Genomic DNA, 21,556 nt, shown 5'->3' with positions numbered 1-21,556 from the left:
ACACTCATTTGATGATCCCCGCTAAACAGGTGGTCGGTGTCGCTCCTCGCGGCCTGGACGCATTTAGATTCTAAATACGAAATGTTTTCCACGTGCAATGCTAATGGTCGTGCCCGAACTTCGAGGGCTTCGTCCAATAGTCGCCAGACGCTTCCCTTCCCCTTAGAAATCCTCTTCCCACTCCTACGCTACCCCTCGCACTTCCTCACCCACGATTCTCTCCCCCACCCGCCCTTCTCTCCCCCCCTCTCAACTCAAAATGCTTCTGTTCCTATTCTCACTGAAGTGAAGGGAAGGACGCAGCTGTGAAGGGTAGGCCTGCGAGAGAGAAGGGATAGCGCTTGTGGTAGGAGCGGAGGAGGAGGTCGAGGAAGGACGACGAGGGCTCTGCGGGTCTGCGGTGGAGGGAAGTGAGGGGGATAAGCCGGGGGAAGTTGGTGACGCTGAGGCGAGGGACTGTCACATGCACAAAGGGGACGAGTCTTGACAGAAAGGTTTAGACCGCTGCTCGAGCCGAACGGTTGAAGGAAGATGGTATCAGTTCTCAGGTCGGACTTGGCGGCAACGCCCAAATTGGAATATATCGTGGAATTTCGGTGTGCTCGAAGAGACCGCGCTCACGGAGGAATGCGCCTAGAGGGATCCCGTGATTTACTTCGTCAGCCCGGGCGATGGGGACCTACTCGCCAGAGAATTCCGTCGTGAAATCTCGGTAGGTAAAATTGTGTTTTCGTCTTATCTTCAACCTCAGGTCGCCGCTTCCTCTTGCCGCAAACGTTGAGTCGCGTATGTAGAATGTATTATTCGAATTCTGAAAAGTTACGCGCATACATATCATGAGTTCATTTCCGAAGTTCAAGTAGATTTTTTCCACTTGAGCGCAAGGCGTCTCAGGCGCACTCTTCATTTTGTGTACTTCGAATAAAGTTTTTCATCAACAGCATGGCAATCAAAGTGACCTATGGTTAGGCTTTTATTCGTTATTTTGCTTTTGGGACCAGGTTTAGGAGGGCAGTAAATTCCAGAGATTACCTCCTAAGCCTCTGGCGAAGCCTTTAAGATTGACCTCTGCTGTCCGTCGCCTGCCCTAATAACTAACTACTACTGCTTCAATTATGAAACTTCACCGGACCGACGGAACCGGCCAAGCAAGTTCTCCTAAATTTTTGATAACACATTTTTCTTTTTTTTTTTCATTTTTTTTCGTAGAAGCGATGGGCATAATTGTAATGTGCTATTTTGAAAAAAATGTGAAATGAGTGAATTGGGGTTCGTAACATTATATTTATCGCAAGTCGTTGCGATCATTAATATAAAAACACTTTGCCATAGGCTTGGTGCCTTACCTGGATAGTACTAAATTTTTAGATTTAAAAAAATCCCACATTCTCTTAAGTGACCAGCAGGAAAGTATAACTTGAGCATCGGAATGGGAGTTCAGTTGGTCCAAGCGGGCTGGAAAAATTCCTACGGGGAACCCTTACGTCAGTACGTGATGACACTGCCATTTTCATTGACATGGTCACTCTTTGTTCATCATGACCCGAAAATGTTTACTTTTGGGAGATATTGGCCGCATAGCTGTGCAACTTATTGAACTAAACGAAATCTCTGAAACTTCTTTCAGGCGTCACCCACAGTTACTGCGGTGGGTATCGCGGCGGAAAAATTAGCGGGTTCGAACACTTCTTAATGCGAGCATTTTGTTTAACTTGTGAAAAATTCTTTAATGATTTCTCAAATTGTTGTTGTAAAACAAGCCATATTGAATCTCTCTTTCGTCATTCAAAGTTTTTTGTTGTGGAAAATTAATAAGGTAACATTTCGTAAATTGAAATTGTTTTACATAACCCTATCAAGGTTTGGAACGACGAAAAATGATTCACTGTGACGTGGAATGTCTTTACTCGATCTAAATGCATATTAATCGTTGAAGTTTAGCGAGGAAGTAGTCACATTGTTTTTATTTACGATGCATACTTTACAATCAAAAATCATTCATCAGAAAAAAGGTGCAGTCGTAACCAGAGTGAAGCACATATGCTCTGGTATTTTTTCTTGCATTTGATGGCTCTTATGGGGCCAAGTGAGTGAGTGTGTGTGTCACACGAATGTTTAACTCTGGTTAGAATAATCTGTTGAAGGAAATTTCAACGCGAGAGAGAGGGAGCAATAATGACAAATTTAGTTAAGAAGGACATTCTTCAAACGTTGGATGTACTGCGCATTCGGATGGACTGGACGAATGAGGAACATCCTTAGTTAACGCCGTCCATAGCCAGCAGCGGCAAAGAGCTGATTCCTGTTGAGGGGGCGTGCAAAAACAGAGAAATAGGGATAGTTAATCCACAGTTAAACATAATAGATCCTGAACAATCTATATGTAAGCTCATAATGGGTTCTCTGCAACTAATATAGCCCGAGTGAAAAATTGATTTTGAGATAATGTCCTTTTTTTACAAGAATAAGGAAACTTCGTACCGATGATGATGATACTAAGTACTTAATATGGCCGATGACGATATACCGATGACGATGATACTAGTACTCAGGCACCACAACTACGTTTTCTATTAATAAAAAAAGCTTTAGGATTTTTCAAGGCATAAAAAGTTAATTGTAACTTAATTAAACAAAACTCATTTCGGAAGAACTCACCTATAAGCTTAACTCAAAAATAATTTCCGTTTCTTGAGTATACTATATTTCAGAAGTTCACGTTGTTTTTTCCACTTAGGCGTATGGTGGATTGTACTCCATGGATTTGTATACTTCAGTAGTTTACCTCAGATAGAATTGCGATTATCGTGCTGCCATGACAGACTCTCCATGGTAATTTTATCGCGGCTTCATTCCTAATGCTAGTAAGATCTTTTTGCATTAGCCGTATCTTGCTAGGACGATTTCTTTTGCAGAGAGAGAATTGGCCATTGAAACCAACATACTAGCGAGAGCTCCAATTTGTCACCCGAACGGGTGTGATTCATCCTCACTCTTTCAGAACCTTAAGGTCAAAATAATCTAAAATAATTATGCACAATTTAGCCAGGGCGACCCCACATCCAAGAATTTATTAGTGGTGAGATACGCACCTTTTTTCCCTGATGATGAATGTCACTAACCATTGTTTGCATTTGATAATTCATCTTCTCAATGTAAAGTGGTCCAATTCCTTTTTATTCCGTCCGCAAAATGCTCACAATTGTTGGAAAGTTGTTCTTATACTCACTTGGGCGTGTAAAAATTAAGTACATCATGTTTTTTATCAAGAGGTGATGAAATAATTTATGAATGCATGCAACAGGGGAACGCAGTGAGATGTGATTGCGTTTGGATTGAGTGTGAGATGTCGGCGTCTCATTTTGCGAGAGGGCGTATCTCTTGATTCTTTGAAGGTACAGGAAGACATTTCCTTTCATCAGCGTTGTCGTAGTAAGCACACACATACTACCTTGATCAAAAAGTTCCCGGAATAACCACCGTGTGGCGCTCCCATCGTTCCGATTTGAGTTCTGTTTTTTTTTGTTAAATTGGTACATCTGTTGTTGATATTCCCTTTAAATCTTAGTGTCATAACTTGACATTTGCAAAAGTTACGGTCGGTTTTCGGTATGTCCATCAGTGCTTCCTGCGATTTTTCCATTACTTCCTCTCGGCTCCTAAAACGCGTTCCCCGTAATGGTTTTTTAACTCGATTGAACAGAAAGAAGTCACAGGGAGCCAAATCAGGTGAATTCGGTGGCTGTTGGATGGTATTTGTTGCATTTTTCGTCAAAAAATTACGAATAATGATAGCACTGTGCGACGGTGCGTTATCATGGTGCAAAATCCACGAGTTTTCTGCCCACATTTCTGGTCTCTTTCGGCGAATTGCTTCACGCAAACGTCTCATAACGCCCAAATAATATTCTTTGTTTACTGTCTGGCCTTCTGGCAAAAATTCATGATGCACTACACCGTTGTAATCCATGAAAACCGTCAGCATTGCCTTCTTTTTTGACTGAAAACGACGTGGTTTTTTTGGTCTCGGCTCATTTGGTGAACGCCATTCACTTGCCTGATGTCTGGATTGCGTGTCGTACTCATAAACCCACGTCTCGTCTCCAGTAATGATCCTTTTGATGAATGTGGGATCGGATTCAGCCTCGCAAATCATGTCTTTTGCGACGTCAACACGGTCTCTTTTTTGCATGAAATTGAGGTCTTTTGGCATGCTACACGACGGAAACCCAAATCATTAACCACAATGTCTTGGGCGGATCCATAGGCAATGTTCAAGTCCTCCGCTATTTCTCTGATAGTTAATTTGCGGTTATTGACCAACATTTCTTTTACTTTATCAATTTTTTCACCGACTTTCGATGTCGATGGTCTGCCACTGCGTTCATCATCTTCGATTGACTCACGACCACTTCTGAACCGCTCGTGCCACTGGTAAACGACCGTTTTTTTTAGAGAATCGTTGCCGAAACACTTTTCCAACATTTCCAACGTCCGTGCGCCACTAAATCCGTTTTTTACGCAAAATTTAATACAAGTTCGTTGTTGCAAATTTAAATCCATTTCTGAAATTGTAAAAAATCGCCAACACACACAGAGATAGATGTACTCTTGGCTACGTAACTTTTGCAAATGTCAAGTTATGACACTAAGATTTAAAGGGAATATCAACAACAGATGTACCAATTTAACAAAAAAAACAGAACTCAAATCGGAACGATGGGAGCGCCACACGGTGGTTATTCCGGGAACTTTTTGATCAAGGTAGTATATAAGTACGTAGGCACTTGCTTCCAAAGCTTATGAGAAAATCAGTGCATAGAGGTCAGACTACTACTGGTTGGTGCGTGTGTACGATTAAATTGCAAAGCTTGAATAGACGTAATATGCAGTACTATGATGGAAATTTGTTGATTTGATCCTCATTATTTCAAAACCAATCTTTTGTCAGCATGAGATTTCAGCAGCATGTTTGACTGGGTTATTTATAAAAGAAGCTTTTTATCTTTAAATGTACTATTAGCGAAGATTTCAGCGCAAAATAAATGAATTTAAGAATAAAAATAGTAATAAAACTGATTAATTATGCATGTTTCATAATAACATTTCATCTTGGTTAACAAATGTTCTCGGTATAACATTCATCGCCAGACTTCAGGAAAGCTGATGGAACAGATTTGAAAATAATAGAAATTTGACTTGATGTGAATTTAGGTGAAATTTCTTTTAATAATATATGTCAACCCGATAAAAATATTAATCCCGGACCAAAAGTTGGCCATGCTAAAAATTTCATTTTGTGAACCTCGAAATGCTGAAACCATTGCGCATCAAAGTCTCTCAATGCACAGTAAATTGTATGCTGTCAGTGGAGAATTTAATGTTTGTTAGCATTTGATAGTCAGAAGTGGGGAAATTTACCTTCTAACAATCCATTTACTGACTGTTATTGTGATCGTTTTCAATGGGAATTTCCAGGTATATTTAATTTTTCCCGTGAGCTCTACCGTGAATCATGACTTTCGTGTTAAATAACTCCGGATAATCGTTTATTATCAATTTTTTCAAAAATAGGCGAATCCAAACTCGTGGAGAGAAACTTTGATAAATATTTTTAAATCTGAGACGAGTGGAAAGAAAATATCGAATTATTTTTACTCATACTTTCATGACTGACTCAAAAATCTTTCTCATTCCAAAGATGAAGAGCAAAAGAGGGATGATGACAAGATTTTGGAGGATAGGCATGAAGTTGGCTCTCTCTTCATAATGTTGGCTAAAACTGCTGATTCACGTGTAAATATTGGAGCTAAGGCCGAAAATAATGTCTTATGTACGTAGGTAGATTCATGCAATATTTTCTTATAATTGCTGTGGACTTTTACTTCGCTTGTTAAATATTTGATTTCTGATTGCGCCCAACATTCCATGGCCTCGGTGTCCTTCACTTTAGTTGAATATCAGACGGAATGGCGGCATATACGAATTTTGAGACTAACTTGCGCAGCAAGACACCAGTGGTAATATTACGGTGTACTGATAGGCAAACTATTTGAATGTAAAATTAAAAGTCTATTAGCAAATCGAGAGCCAAGAGTTATTAACCTGATAATATTCCAATATTTCAGTGATTACTGAACATTTTTTGCGAGAAAATAGCTTTCATTGTTTACGAGATAAATAACAAAATAAAATTATTAAAATTCGGCGTGTGTTAGTCAGTTAACATTTAAAAAGCCCCGAATTACAACGATTTAATGATGTAATCTTTAATGTAATGTCGGGGCTGCTTCATATAATTAAAGGATTCGGACGGTTGCGGGTGAATATAACAACAATGCAGCGGTCTTGATTAAAAATTGGAACGATATACGAAAATATCTTATAATTACGTATCACCAGTCGATGGATCGGCGCTCTCTTTTCTAACATCCCCAAGTTGGTTTTTTTACACCTGTACGTAATTTGACGTCATGTGCTTCCGGTGATAATTAATGAAATGTAATGTTTTTATTTCATTGGATGTATTTTCACGCATTTTAATTTCGAGGGAGACTCTCATCGATGCGACGAGTTGAAATTGATGTGTTGAAATTATTTTATATCCAGGTTGAGAGCCTTACTAAGAGCGTAAAAGTTAAAGTCTCCATTATAATTCAGTCAATGTTCAATAAAATTTTATTATAGCTTCACATTTAGTAATGAAAAAGTAGTGGGAAGGATATTTATTATGTCTACTAAGATTACATGCGGACTTTGTGATGTTGGGCACCGCTCAATGGATGCCAATTCCAGTTTTTTTCGGGCATCAAAGCAGGCCGTAAGCACAGATTTCGGAGTGGGAAGAGAACCGGCCTCCTCTGGGATCTTGTATCAATAATTTGATGAGAATTGTATGGTTCAAACATTTATAATTTCGTGCCCGAATCAGAAGATAAAGCTTTATGCACACAACACGAGTCTCTTTAATAAAGAGTTGGTTATATTTTTTTTAGTCTCACATTTTTTATGCAATAATGAATTGTATGTTATATTGTTAGGCAACTTAATGTCTGATACATGTTTGGCACAAATTCAATTGATTTCACGGCGGTGTTGAGTCAGCAGCAGCTGTAGCAAATTGAAACATGTTTAATTATTTACGGCGATGATGGAAGTGGCACAAAGACGCTGTATTGAAATTATGTTTTGCAAATTCTCAGCCGGAGCATAAGGAAGGAGTTTTTTGAAGAGTTTTCTTCCATATAGGATAGCAAGGAGACGTGTTAAAATGTTTAAAGGCGGGAGAAAAACAATTTCAAGGTGGACCTGGAGTTCCATTCACTATTCTTACAGAAGTAAACATTAACATCGCAGCAGCGATTGTGAAAGGTCTTCGAATAATGTAATAATGTCAATATCACTCTCATAATTATTGAAATATTCAGTAGGTGTCATCTATATGTCGGTAGCAGGAAAATTACACGTGACGTGTTTGTGTGCAGTGAGTTCCAAGACTGCTCATACCCGGACAACAAGACGTTCGCTCGCAGCTAAAATTGATGCTATAGGAAGATCGGTTTCTTTCAAAAGTTATAACAGCAGATGAAACTCTGCTAAATTTTTCAAAGTGAGGGGAATCAGCAAGGCTCTGTGTAGAAATATTTTCACTATCAACCAAAAACCAAAGTGGTGGCTTCGGCTGGGAAAGTTATGATCATATCATTTTTGATTTTTCGGGAATGTTGTCTCAGCATGTTGTACTACTGCATGCGACTGTAAATGGAACGTACTCCGGGGATGTGTTAAAATTTTTCCAAAGCCATATCAATCGCATCAAGTCACATTTCAAAGCATCAGGTTGGATCCTGCAACACGATAATGCGTGACTTCACACTGAACATGTTGTTGCTGAGTATCTCATAAAAAGCCATGTGAAGTGTATTTCTCATGCTCCCTATTGTCCAGACCTTGCCCCATGTGACTTCTTCCCATTCCCTAATGTAAAGAAACATTTTCGTCGGAAGTGCTTTTAATCAGAAGTCGTACTCTTAGTGAAGACCGATGAGGGTATTTTGAAGGAACCATAGAAATAATCGTAAAGACTGTAAAAAATGGTTGGACTAGTGCATTGCATCTCATGGGAGCTGCTTTGAGAGGGGTATCAACATGTGGAGGATGAGTATTTTATAAAAATATCAATGATCATTCTCTGTATCCCTCTTAATTAATCGTACATCAAAGAAAGCGAGTGAAACATAAAGGAAACACTTAAAATGGCGTTTGCGATATAACTTGTCACATGACAGCTTTAGTCAGCCGTTAGAAGTGTAAGTTGTCACTTCCGGGTACAAATGCATCGCTATTGCGAATGTGAAGTGCGCAGTTAATTTCGAACAATTGGCGAAGAGTGGGGAGAACTACAGGGACAAATCTCACATTTGGAAAAAAATGTGTTACTGCACATTGGAGGATAAGGAGGAATACAAAACCCTATATTAAAAACAAAATTTGTTGCTGACATCAAAATTTTACTGGCAATAAAAAGAGTAATCAACACATAGGTTGGTTTGATAGGAGAGGGTAGATTTCAGATGACAAATACCTGTATACGCAATAAGCCCGACGCACAATTCATGCGACTGGGTAGGGGCGTCAGTTCCTTTCACCCTGCCGCCTGTGGTTTCCTGTAAAGACCTGATACATATACTCGAAAAATCACACAGCTTGAGGGAAGCCAAGTGCTCAGAGGAGTCACCCGGAGTAAAAACCAGGTCCTCAGGTTAGTTGCACATTCTACCAGTAGACTACCACACCTCATAGGCATTCCCGATTAGACGAAATGACCTCCGCGATAATGAAGTATGTTGGAAAGAAAGACATTTATTTATGCAGCTGGAATGATGCCAATGGGGAAACTTGGTTTTCCATTTAAATACCAGCCGTAGAAGATCGAGGTTGATAAATGCGAGCATTAGTCGTGCAGTTTGATTGACTGTACAAGCTTAAAAGTTATTCCCGGGATTATATGCATAAGGGTAGAATGAAATCAATAGTATCCATCGATCAAGAACTACACGGCTCTAGGGGAAAAAGATTTTCCTTCAGAGCTGTGTAGAAAAGAGGACAGGTTTCATATTGGTAAAAAAGCACAGCGAATACACAAATTTAATGATCTACTTCAATTTGGGAAATAAGTTGATAACGCTCCCAGGGACAGAATGTTAAATGTTCTCAAGTAAACTAGAGTGGAAGTTTGTGCAAAGGCAAATTAATTGTATGAAGATTGTATGCCTGTAAAAGATGCTTGTGTTAAAATACGGCCGTTGATTATGACAATGTGCTTGCTCGTCCCTTTCCTCAAGGTTTTTTGATAAGGTGAGAAAGATGTAAAAGGAAAAGGAAGTGAAGGACGGTGTACGCGGAGAAAGTCAGTGTGCGACACTTTGCTTGATGAAACAGCAGTGTTATTAGAGAGAGAGAGAGATTAGATTGGACGTGCAAATTATTCTTAGTGGGAAAGTTAGCTGTTATCAGGAGAGGCGACCGATAGCTAAGGTCATTTGCGGTGGGAAAGGCTATTAAAAACAACTAAAATCAGTTTAATGAAACCAAAGACAATAAACAACCAGTAATAACGTGAAACGAGTGGAACAATTTTGTCACCCCAAACAATAAAAATATATTCTCTGCTCTTCCACTTTTCTTTTTACTACCGAGTTTGTCATATTTAACAGTCAATACATCATCTCGTTAAATATCTCGATGCTCACCCTTCGAGCGTCTTACCATAGTGATAAAATGAATGGTGGACGAATACAAACTGTTTTTCTTGGAGTCCACAACATTTCCAGGATTCATAGCCTGCTACACTATCTTATATTTGAAGAATGGCCTCGGAAATGTGATAACCAGAAACAGTCGGTAGCGGGACGATACGTGTACAATAAATCCATCAGAAAAACGTCTTCTAACAGTCAGCCGAATGGACTAAGGAATAAGGACCATTTTTTTAAGCATGCCTGGAGCATTCTTTTCTGCGATTGTGAGATAAGGATAATGGCAATAGATGAGAAAAAGAGGAACGATGAAGATGAATTAGGCGAAGCTAATCAAATACATAGTATTTCGACGAAGAATGAGGCAAGTATGAATGTTTTTGAAAACTCCTGAAGGGGAGGAGAAACTAATTGGATGTTCTAAGGTATGTTAGCCTCCTGAGATCAGTAGTGGAAAGAAGAACTGGTGGGAAGAACCAGGGAGGAAGGCTGCAAATTGAATGCCACACACAGATATTTAGTATTCAAAAGTAAGAATTCACAAATAAATGAAAGGCTAGGTAATAAGAGAATACAGTAGAGATAACCGCAAGATTCGCATCGACAACTGCTGATAAGAGATCGTAACATATCAGATATTGTATACCTACTGAAAGAAATATCAACATGAAAATTCTTATTTTGAGGCGAATGTCCTTTGCGTGCATTTTGTATCTGTACTGCGCGAGAGAAAGGAAGGCTTTCATAGATGCATTTATATTACAATAACTTCATAATATTGAGATAAACTTACCCTAAATATTTCTGGCTTTTAGAGACAATGGAAATCATTACGGTATAGGCTAATTTATGAATCGGTGCCCTGGGAAGGAATGGTATTCCTTCCCAGAGCACAGAAACTTTTTAATTCCTCGATAATTTCGGCTAAAAAACGAATTGCTCATCAAATTGGATGCCAAATATATAGTACTTTTATTAAGAGTAGAACGCGAAAAGTATGCCTTGCGCACCGAGTAATTAAAGGTAATTTACATTTTTATACTCCATGTAGGGATAAGGTGGCTAACAGCAGCTGATGAGGGAAACGTGAGGGGAAATTGGTGTTTTTATTGTGTTGCTGTGTTGAGAAAGTGGTCAAGGGTATTTAATAATTTTCAGGGACCGTGGATGACCGAACTTCACGCGGAAGATTACTAATACGATGACTGATACCAATGTATTTAAAGTTGTTCTGATACTCTTGCGCCATTAGGAGTCGTTCTCATTAGTTTATCAAATATTAAGAAACACTGTTATAGACTATACTTAACGCTAAATTATTTCTGGTCATGCCCTTTCTGAAAGTTGTAATTTCTAGTCAGCTGTACTTGACAGGACGTGGGTGAGCCAAAGCTTTGGATGCATGCATGCTTGCTTCCAAGGTCTAATCAGAGGCGAGAGGAATGGGAACGTCGATTGTTGACTACCACAGGGCGTGTAGAGATAAATTCCAGTCTTCTCTGCGGGAGACTGGAATCGAAGCTGCCGCGAACAGGTACCGTCGGCGCGCATGAAGGTAACTCGCAGCGACCGTTACTACCAGAATATTCATAATAAATATAGCCTTCTTTCATTAATTACAATAGATGTAAAAACACAAAGTAGATTTTTAAAACATAGAAACACAAAGAAACTACATAGGTGAGTGTCCTTTCTTTGTGTTTCTATGTTTTAAAAATCTACGTCTGTGTTTATATATAAATGTGCGCCGCCGAAGAGCGTTCCATTTCGAAGATAAATATATACTATATATATCCCCTCCTCAGACTACAACCTTGACGTGGTGGAAGGGCTTTTGCGTTCCAATGACCCCTAGAGCTGTGCTGGCGGGAGTAATAATTATTGCTCCTGGTAGGGTCACCCATGCCAGATAGGTCGAAGGTTAGGAGCCAGACGAAAGGTAGTCCACGCAGCGTCTGTTCCTCAGTGAGGGGGCTGCAATGGCGTCTGACCCCAGTGGGGCGGCCAGTAAGTGATGGTGTCACGTTAAAAACACTATTGAGGAAGGCAACGGGAAACCACCTCAATTATCATTCCCAAGATAAACATGATGGAATATATATATATATATATATACATACGAGTATGTATATATATATATATATATATATATATATATATATATATATATATATATATATATATATATATATATATATATATATATATATCGCTCTTCATGAAAATGATGATTTCAGCCTCTTAAAAATAATAACAATTTGAGTTAGCATCAGGCTTTCACAGCTAATACTTTTCATTCTAATAAAACTTTCACTTGAATTTAAAAATCTCATTTTAGACATTTAGTAGGTTCTGAAGAATTTACAGAAATTATTGAGGCGCCTTTTCTAGACCGTTAAGTCTCGTATCATATTAGTGTCTATTACTGCCCTGCCCTTAAAACTCTGATTCACCTGCATACGTTTAGGTTACGTTTTACAGGTATATCGTGCTATGGAAAAAATGATTGACTCGCATTCTTCAGTTTTATTGTATCTGTATAAAAGAACGTGCAGTGGGTGTTTCCAGTCTGCAAGTGGAATCAAGTATAACGAAATTAAAATGCAGGAAGATGTGAGTTTCTACTTTAAAAAATTAATGGAGAATAAATCAAATTAATCCACCGTTTAAAATATGTGTATTACTACAAATAGGACTCTCACCACCTGCCATACGTCCCTAAATGATCCTGAATGGAGCTATTGAGACTAAGTGTAAGTACCGAGAATTTCTACAATGAATGAGAAGAAAAACACGGGCTACTTTGATAAATTTATTCACGAAAATCGATGGATTCATTTTTAAATAAAAAAAAATTCTGGGGAAATGAATAGCGTTCACCTTTTGTGAAGAGGTATGATTGAGATCGTCATTTAATATACTAATTTCGGTGCACAATAGTAATCAGTCTTTGGAATTAAGGTAATAAGCTGTAGGAGCATTTACAAATACTTACAACCTAAGCGAAAATCCTTGAATTCCTTGCTGACACGGACAGATCCATGGAGAAGGGAAAACCCAACTTTGTGAATATTTTTTATTTTAAACAAATTCACGTTGAATATATTATATTCCTGATACTATTTTCGCATAGCTGCTGTCCCCCCAGCATAAAATTATCTACTAAATGTGTTGCGGTCTCCAAATCTATGCTATTACTTAAAAATTCAACAGATTTTCAACTTTGCTAGCATTCGAAAGACGTGAGGAAGAAATGGGAAAATAGAATCATTAGCCTTTTTGCCTCATAGCAAGTTTTTTATGTCAAGAGCATTCTTTCGTACTCTAATGCGAGAGAGAAACTGAATAAAAGGAACTGAAAAGCAGTAAGAGGAACGGTTTCACATTTTATTCTAACGGAAAGAAATTTCGCAAATGGTTTCGTCGAACCTAGCATAAGTTTTTGGCAGGGAATATAAATAGTTTTTTAAATAGGGAATATAAATAGTTACAGGAAGTTTTAACTCCTCATCTTTGTTTGTTTTTAACATTTTTTAAATCACCTTCAACGTTAATGAAATGCCAGAAATAAGATTTTTGGGAATTTTCAGCTTCAAACCTGGGACACTTAGGAATGAAGTTGTAGTTATTCTAGCGGACACTTTCAAAAGAAATGAAATTGAATACGTGGCGGATCGACGAACGTATACCTTTAGTTGTGTATCTGCAATTCTCGACTCTCCCTTAATATTTCAAAATATCTTATTTTATATCATGCCATTTAAGTCAAGTGACAGTCAACTTTCATGTAAATTAATGTCAATTTGTACTTTCTCCTGACTTTTCTTGAATCATTAGTTAATCAGTTGGAATTCTAGAATTTCGAAGACAGTTCAATCTTTTATACAACTTTTTTCTATTCCTCTCACAATTCCTTCTCTTACAATATAATAAGAAGGTGTCCATACTATTCGTATATTAGTTTAGTATTTACCACAATCTAACAATAAATATTTACTTACCGTGTAAATCTGTTTTCAAATGGTAAAGTGTATCTGTCTAAAATGTTTATCGTGTAACAAAGCATTCGTTGACCTCACCCACCACTGTTATCTCTCTAAAGGTTGGTTTAACTATGCTAAGTGAAATGCTTGATTGTTGTTCAATGTATATTGATTAAATTATACTTATTTACGTTTTTCCACTGACTCTCTAGCCTGTCCCTAACACAAGTAGGAATTAAATGAGAATCGTCGGTACTGACAGTAGGACTATGTATGGTAGCAATTATCCCACTGGTATAAACATAAATGTTCGAACGCAGATTTTGAGGGAGACTATCGAAAAGGTGCAAATTGACCCTACTAACTATCATATTTTCTTCTGATTTTCCATGGCAATCAAAGGTCACAAGGGCAATTATTCGCGTTTTAGATTCGGTAAAGTACACCTTAGATGCATAATTGATGTCTTGTTTGTATCGTGTGAGATTTAGCAGCTGATCTCTTAGCAGCCGAATACATTCATAAATGCTATTCACGAGGCGAATGAGTTTCCAGTAGCAATGGGAATTGTATAGAATGAGAAGTCCAACGAAAGTTTCAGCACGTACTTATTTAAGATACTTGAAACTTCCATTACTTTATTTCTTTGATAGTTCATTTAAATCACAGCAGTAGCTTGGATAATATAACATTAAAACCCCATTGTTTACCTGCCCACACCTTTATCTCTTACTGCTGGTGACCTTGACACAGTCCTTGCGTAAAAATGAATGGTTTGCACCCGACACAATCTCTCAATTACTGAACATATCACGTCATCTGTAACATTTAATGATTTATAAAGCTCCTTTGTTGGCAGTATACTCTCATAAAATTGTTGTAGTATTTTACCCATATATATTCCAAAAAAAAGTTCATTAATCTTACTCGTGAACGAAAACAAACTTTTTTCTAGCATCCAATTGGCAGTGTGGTAATTTGTCTTCATTTGTTAATCGTGAATGCCACTGGCTTTCGTTTTGCTGGACAAAATGTTGATATATATTTGGTTTACAATTCTGTTGTTTGCTTTTGGTAAGTGGTATTTTGCTTCTCGCATATTTAATGAGAGCAATCAATTTTCTGGTTTGGATGATAAATAAAAGCTGTTACCAAGCATTTCTCAAAATGAACGGCATAATAATTCGTGATGAAATAGTCGTGTGGACCACCCGGAATAATTTGAGACTCGGAATAGACAATAATATTCCTGTGTTGACAGATAAACTCAATTCCTTTTGTCACGCTTATCTACTTACTTAGGTTTTTAATTACAGCAAAATGCCAAAGAACTCCTACGATATCATACATATCTCAAGAGCAAATAAAAGATATTGGCGGTGTTGTTGACCTGGAGTGCTCTGTTCAGTATGCCGAGAAGTATCCGGTGATATGGATGAAGATAGATAGCACAGGCATCAGTACACCATTACCGATTTCAAGTGGGACATCTCTTATTTTTCCAGATAACAGGTTTTCTATTACTTACGATTCCCGATCATCAACTTATAAACTTCAGGTAAGATTCAAACTAGTTGATTTCCAGTTTCGTTTTTATATTACGAAGCAAATTATATTTTCAAAAGAATCGGAAAGAGTATATACACTGATGTTGTAATATGATATTTTTGTTTGGAGAAAATGGTTTAAACCATCGAAGCGTGCAATTTGATTCAAAATTTGTTAATTTAGTCAGTTGGTATTAGGTAGAATTATAATACCCTTTCTAAAATTAAATTTCCTTCTTACATCATACAATATTTTGTAATGTGGACGATTGTTGCCGTTATTACAATTACTCAAAGAAACAAAGTAGTTGTAAGAATTCATTCCTCGGTTTTGAATGGTTATGTATAGTTATATCATTGTTTAAAATGGTTTTTTAATCTATCGACTCCACGTTTCAAGATCCTTTTAACCTCATTATGTTGTGAACCCATTAGAATTGTTACAATACATCTAAGAAAATGTATTTCTTATTTAATTTGTGGTCGTTTCAGTTGTAGATACTTCCAATTCAACCAAATAATGAAGTTCATTTCATATTTTCTCTTTTACCATCCTGTTTAACATAATCCCTACCCGAGCAACACATTTATGCTTTCATTGAAATAGATCTCTGTGTTGATATTCAATGCTATGTGAAGTGTTTGCTCTTACACTGAATAGTGAGTGTTATGGTCCTGTTAATGGTGTTTAATCCAGTTCTTTCTCCCTTCAATTTCTTTTCAATTTGTATTGATCCAAAAGTAGAGACCAGTTCATATTGAGAAAACATAATAATTTTTAGTTGGTGAATAATTTATTTATTTTAAATTTGTACTGGTCCAAAAAATAGAGACTAGTTCATATTGAGAAACTGTAACAATTGTTAGTTGGTGAATATTTATAGCTTATTATTTTGTCTTTATGAATATTAAAATAATGATAACCTTAATTTGATGTCATGAGGTCCACATCTATTCTTGGGAATCAAATCTGTAGAACTTAGAGATCAAATTGAGTAGCTTCAGGCATGTTGTGGTTGAAGTTGAACATAATGAATAACTAATCTTACCCCTTTTATAAAGTTGAATAGTGCTACAAGCAGTTATTCATTGTGAAGAGATGCTCAATCTTTTTAGATAATTTCACTTAAAGTTGTCATTGGAGGATGTCATTAGCTTTGAACCCGGATCTTTTGCTTCCCAGATCAAGGATATTCAGGAAACAGATGCTGGAGTGTACAATTGTCAAGTACTCTTATCTGTTAATGATGGAATAACAGCCAATGTGGATTTGCTGGTGAGAAGGCCTCCTACTATTGCTGCCAATTCCACTAGCTCCTTGGTTGTTGGTGAAGGTGATGATGTCCAGCTTGAGTGTTATGCATTTGGTTACCCATACCCTCGCATTTCGTGGCGTCGGGAAAATAATGCAGTGTTGTCTACTGGAGCATCTATTTTCAGGTGTGTTTATGAACTCATATTGTATTCCAATTTGTTACACATAGATGCAATGAATGTTATAGTGTGAAATGTGTAAATTACCCTGGTGTAACTGTAAATATGAAGGAAATAGTATTTTTTATTGTTGAATAATTCATTCCATAGTTTGCAGTTGAATTTATTGATTACCGTTTGAGCACATTTTGAACCAATGGTAATGAGTGAGATGTGAGTCATGTAAAAGAATGTTGTTTTCAAGTGGATTGAAACACATGCTCATATACTGTGTGTACATTTGGAGGTATCATTTATGTTCCATAAACATTTATCATTTGTTTTGATTGATTTCAAATTATCAAATATTGATGTTAATCCTTTCTCATGATATTATTATTTGCCATTTTAAATTCCAGCTCAAGCTTGCACAAATATTTCCAATACTTGGGAGCATCATATATATAATGTGGCTTTAAGTATAATATAAAGTGAAAGAAATACTTTGTCTGATTGATTCGCCACTGGCAGGACAGCCTATAATGATTTGGAAATTTGTTTAAAATTTGAAATAGAATATTTTTAAATGTAATGAGTTTTAATTTAAATTATTTATTGAAATTCTAGAGGGAATATCTTAAATATTACCAATGTGCAAAAGGAGGACAGGGGAACATACTACTGTGTTGCTGAAAATGGAGTTGGAAAAGGAGCTCGCCGTAATATTGCTGTGGAAGTTGAGTTTAAACCTGTAATCACTGTTCCACGACCACGATTGGGACAAGCATTGCAGTATGACATGGATTTGGAGTGCCATGTGATTGCCTATCCTCCTCCTGCTTTAGTGTGGATGAAAGATAATGTTGTTCTTTCAAATAATCAGCATTACAGGTTTGTAAATACTAGGCAATTGTACTGCTATTTGGCATACTAGGCATGTTTGCAAAAGTCATATTGGCCATAGATATATAGTGGGAACCAGTTGACCTAAAATTTAAGGAATAAAGCCAAAGACTAATTGGGTTTAAACCCAAACCAAAATACTATTGAATTTCTTGAAACTCATGTTAAATGCATGTAATGCTTACATTTTTCTATCACTCTGAATATTGGCGTATTTATATTTGTGATATAAAAATCACATTCATTTATGAAACCAGTGAACTTAGCTAATCAATGCACTTAGTGATTTCAGCAGGAATAAGAACCCATTAAAATAATATTTTATGAATACCCATCTTGATATTAAGGTCAGTCTGCCTGTTGAAATATCTACCTTTTAACAGAAGTATGATTATTTTTTCAGATTGAAATTAATGACCATGCCACATGAATGTTTCAAGTCATCAACCAACTCGTATACTTAGTCGCCATCTTTCCAAGTTAATAGAAATCCAAATGCTCTAATTGGCATCCCATGGTGATATACAGCACTCAGTGAAGGCATTATGCCATCACATTAATCACTTCTTTATAATAGCTATAATCCTCCCCTCTGTGTTGCATACTCATCAGCACTATTGCATATTAGTATGATATCATTAACTTTCAAACTACCTGTAGAAAAAATAGAAGGAACTGTCATGCCACTCTGTTCTCGAGTGTGCTTGTAAACATTGTTTAAAACTAAAATTTTGTGTCCTTCATACTGTCTGTTATTTTGTGGGAGGCTCTTATGCTCATAAAAGGTGATAACCTTTGTCTAATTTTATTTTGTTTTCCTTAAATAAATATGTAAAAAATTGCTTTGTTGTATTCATGGTATCATCATGGCAAATTGAAGTAAGGAAGTTGCTAATCCTATTTCAATGCATATTACTTGTTCCAGGAAAAAAGCATGAATTAACCTCTGGATATATCATTCCTTTATATTTTGTTTTATAGATGAGTATGAATAAATGTACTTTAAAGCAATTTGTTGGAGACAGCTATGCTACTCTGCATATTCTAATTTAGGAGCAGCACTTGCTTCTGGCCAATACCCTTGGCTAGCATATGCTGTAAATATTATAAAGGGAATGTATTTCCAATAATTGTTAATTTTTCCTGGGATGAGATATTTATCTAAGTTGAGGGTCTTCTTATTCTTTTAGCCTGGTTAAAAATTGGAAAGTAGTATGCTACTTTTATTGTACTAGCAATTGTGGCTTATGGTTAGACTAAAATATCTTGAGGTTTTTCCCTATCATTTGTTCCTACTTTGTAAGATAGCCATTTTTATTGAAATTTCAGAATCCCATATGTTGTTTTGTATGAGTAATTGAGTTATTTCATGGTAAATCTTGTCATAACTAGTCATTATGTTTGAAATTTTCAGTATGGCTGATAATATTTTATCATTGTTTATTCCCATAGTATTTCCAACTTTGCCACTGCTGATGAGTACACAGATACTACAATTCGTGTCATCACAATTGAAAAGCGTCAATATGGAAAGTACATATGCAAAGCCACTAATAGGCTTGGCACAGCTGAAGCAAATGTTGAGCTCTTTGGTAAGTTCATTCTCAAGCCATTTAAATGAAATAAAAAATATTCTATTAGATGGGGATGAAAAAAATATTTTTTCATTGAACTTAGTGCTCATCTCATGTGTTCAGTACTGCTAAAAAAATAGACTCCTTTTCCATTGAAAGAAAGTTATCTCATATTTCAAAAGGCTTAGATATTTTCATTGATTTGTTTTTTTGTCACAAGAGAGTATTTCTGTGCATGTATCCTATTTTTCTGTTTGTGTTAAGTAATAATAGCTGTCATTATATCCAAAACAAAATTACTGATATAGGAGATTTTCAGTGAATTTGCTTTGTGGAATTTGGACATGTTGTAAATAAATCACTTTGTAATATTCCAAACATTTGATTACTATGTCTCTACAGGTTTCAATTTACACACGTTATTTTCAAGTGTGTTTATTTTCTTTTCTCACCATCTCATCTTTATACATACTGGATATATAATGGGAGGAAGAGAGGGTGGGAGTAGTTTGGGATTACGTAGCATTCAGGTGTTAAAAACTAGGGATAAGTGCTTGGTCTTTTCAAGTCCATGGAAGGAGAAAGGGAGGGTAGGGATTTAAATAGTAACAAAGGGTAAAGAATTCGAAGGAATTAAATAATTAATTAACTTGAAACACGGAATTTTTTAATGCATCATATATGTTTCTACAAAAATCAGTTGGAACTCTTTCACAGCATCTAAAATCTTGGGGTTAAAAACTGAAAAATGATGAATTTAAATGCTTAGCAAAGAACAACTTATTATCAAAATTAGAAAAGTATTTAAAGTATTCCTTCATTCCAACACTTACTTCTAGTCAGACAAACATATGCATTTGCATTATCCACACCTCCATTCTCCCAGTTCTTTCCATTATCTTAAAAAAAATTATTCAAAGCCATCTTCTTTTCTTCATAATTCCCCATTTGTCCCCCAACAGTAGGCTTTCTTCCAGGTTGCTCGTGTCTTAGTATTCTCATCATTGAATCTTTTGAGCAATAATCCAAACTTAATGTCTTCAGCATTGATTTCGCCGAAGTATTCACTGCATAATTTTGCCCTCTCTTCTGTGCTCTTTCTGTCCATGCTGTCTTCCTCTTGCTACTGATGTCTGCCAAAATTTTTTTATTTGATTTTTTCACCAACTCTTGGACGTAGTGCCAAACAATTTTCATCAATTTCAACAGCATTGCATCCCTTGTACTTTGTTTCTCATTAACACAAGAACAAATAGTCCATGTAGCATTTCTATGAGTACAAAAAATAAGATTTAAGCTTAAATTATTGAATTGGGTTCGTTTCTATATTGATAATGTATTCTAGGCAGTCATCTTCCCATGTGCACTCAAACTTGGCAAGTTTTCACTGTTATCTTTCAGTTGTGTTCACCATCTCAAACCAATTTTTCACAGTGGTATAGCGATGTGGGAAGCAGATTTTTTTCCAATGAATTGAGTAATGAATGATTCTTGATTGTCTAATTAATCGACCATACATATCAGTCAATTTAGGGTTTATTGTTTAGTTTGAGGCCAGTTTGTGGTACAGTGCTACAGTTATATTTTCCATTCATCTCCGTAGTAGATATTAAAAAATAGTTAAACTCATCTCGTGATAGCATGTGAATGATTCTTGATTGTCTAATTAATCGACCATACATATCAGTCAATTTAGGGTTTATTGTTGAGTTTGAGGCCAGTTTGTGGTACAGTGCTACAGTTATATTTTCCATTCATCTCCGTAGTAGATATTAAAAAATAGTTAAACTCATCTCGTGATAGCATGTGCATATTCATGACATGGGGATCGAGATGGTGCAGTGGCTATTGTACTGGCTTCCCATCCAGAGGGCCCGGGTTCAAATCCCGGCGGTGTTGAATATTTTTCAGAGGTATCTCAATACCTACTTGAGGTGCTTTGTGGAGGGCACTTTGAGTGAGTGCACCGTCCGTCGGATGGGATGTTAAGCTGTGGACCCCTTGGCGCCTTTCGTAAAGAGGAGGCTAATGCCAATGCCGGGTTTCTCTCCACCCTTCATCCTTTCCCGTCCATCCCTAATGGTGCAAATGACCTCGGCTGTCGGTCGCCTCCCCTAAATACTACTACTACTACAATTCATGTCACAATATCTTATATTATGTGCTTTCCTTGTCTCAGAAGCAGCATGCTACAGGAGGCTACACCTATTAAATATAATTCAGTGTTTTATTTCCAAACTAATATGAAAACTCTTTTTATTATGCACAATTTGAAGTACCTTTGTAGTGAATGTAATCTCGCAGCCATGGGCAGAGTTTACCCAAGCACTAGATGTGTAATTTTCTGAAATAGCATATTTTTATCAGAAATCTTACTG

At 36.7% G+C, this 21,556-nt stretch overlaps 1 protein-coding gene across 3 annotated transcripts in view; it reads left to right on the top strand.

The window, feature by feature from the left end:
• The first annotated feature begins 326 nt into the window (after window positions 1-326).
• The window catches only part of LOC139693408 (lachesin-like), a 30,696-nt gene continuing 9,466 nt past the window's right edge, over window positions 327-21,556 (top strand). The window contains exons 1-5 of one of the 3 annotated variants that reach the window (XM_071591540.1): window positions 327-712; window positions 15,058-15,299; window positions 16,472-16,728; window positions 17,329-17,592; window positions 19,057-19,196. In XM_071591540.1, the coding sequence (XP_071447641.1) occupies window positions 15,177-15,299; window positions 16,472-16,728; window positions 17,329-17,592; window positions 19,057-19,196 (784 nt within the window). In that variant the 5' untranslated portion in view covers window positions 327-712; window positions 15,058-15,176. Of the gene's footprint in view, window positions 713-14,755; window positions 14,816-15,043; window positions 15,300-16,471; window positions 16,729-17,328; window positions 17,593-19,056; window positions 19,197-21,556 lie in introns of those variants that run through there. The other 2 variants (XM_071591538.1, XM_071591539.1) reach the window with 2 other exon arrangements.

The sequence above is a fragment of the Hetaerina americana genome, unplaced genomic scaffold (assembly GCF_022747635.1).
Source record: "Hetaerina americana unplaced genomic scaffold, ioHetAmer1.1.p SCAF_49, whole genome shotgun sequence".
In the NCBI taxonomy this organism is placed as follows: Eukaryota; Metazoa; Arthropoda; class Insecta; order Odonata; family Calopterygidae; genus Hetaerina; species Hetaerina americana.
Note: the sequence above shows the minus strand (reverse complement) of the source record. Positions and strands in the feature narration are given on the sequence as shown.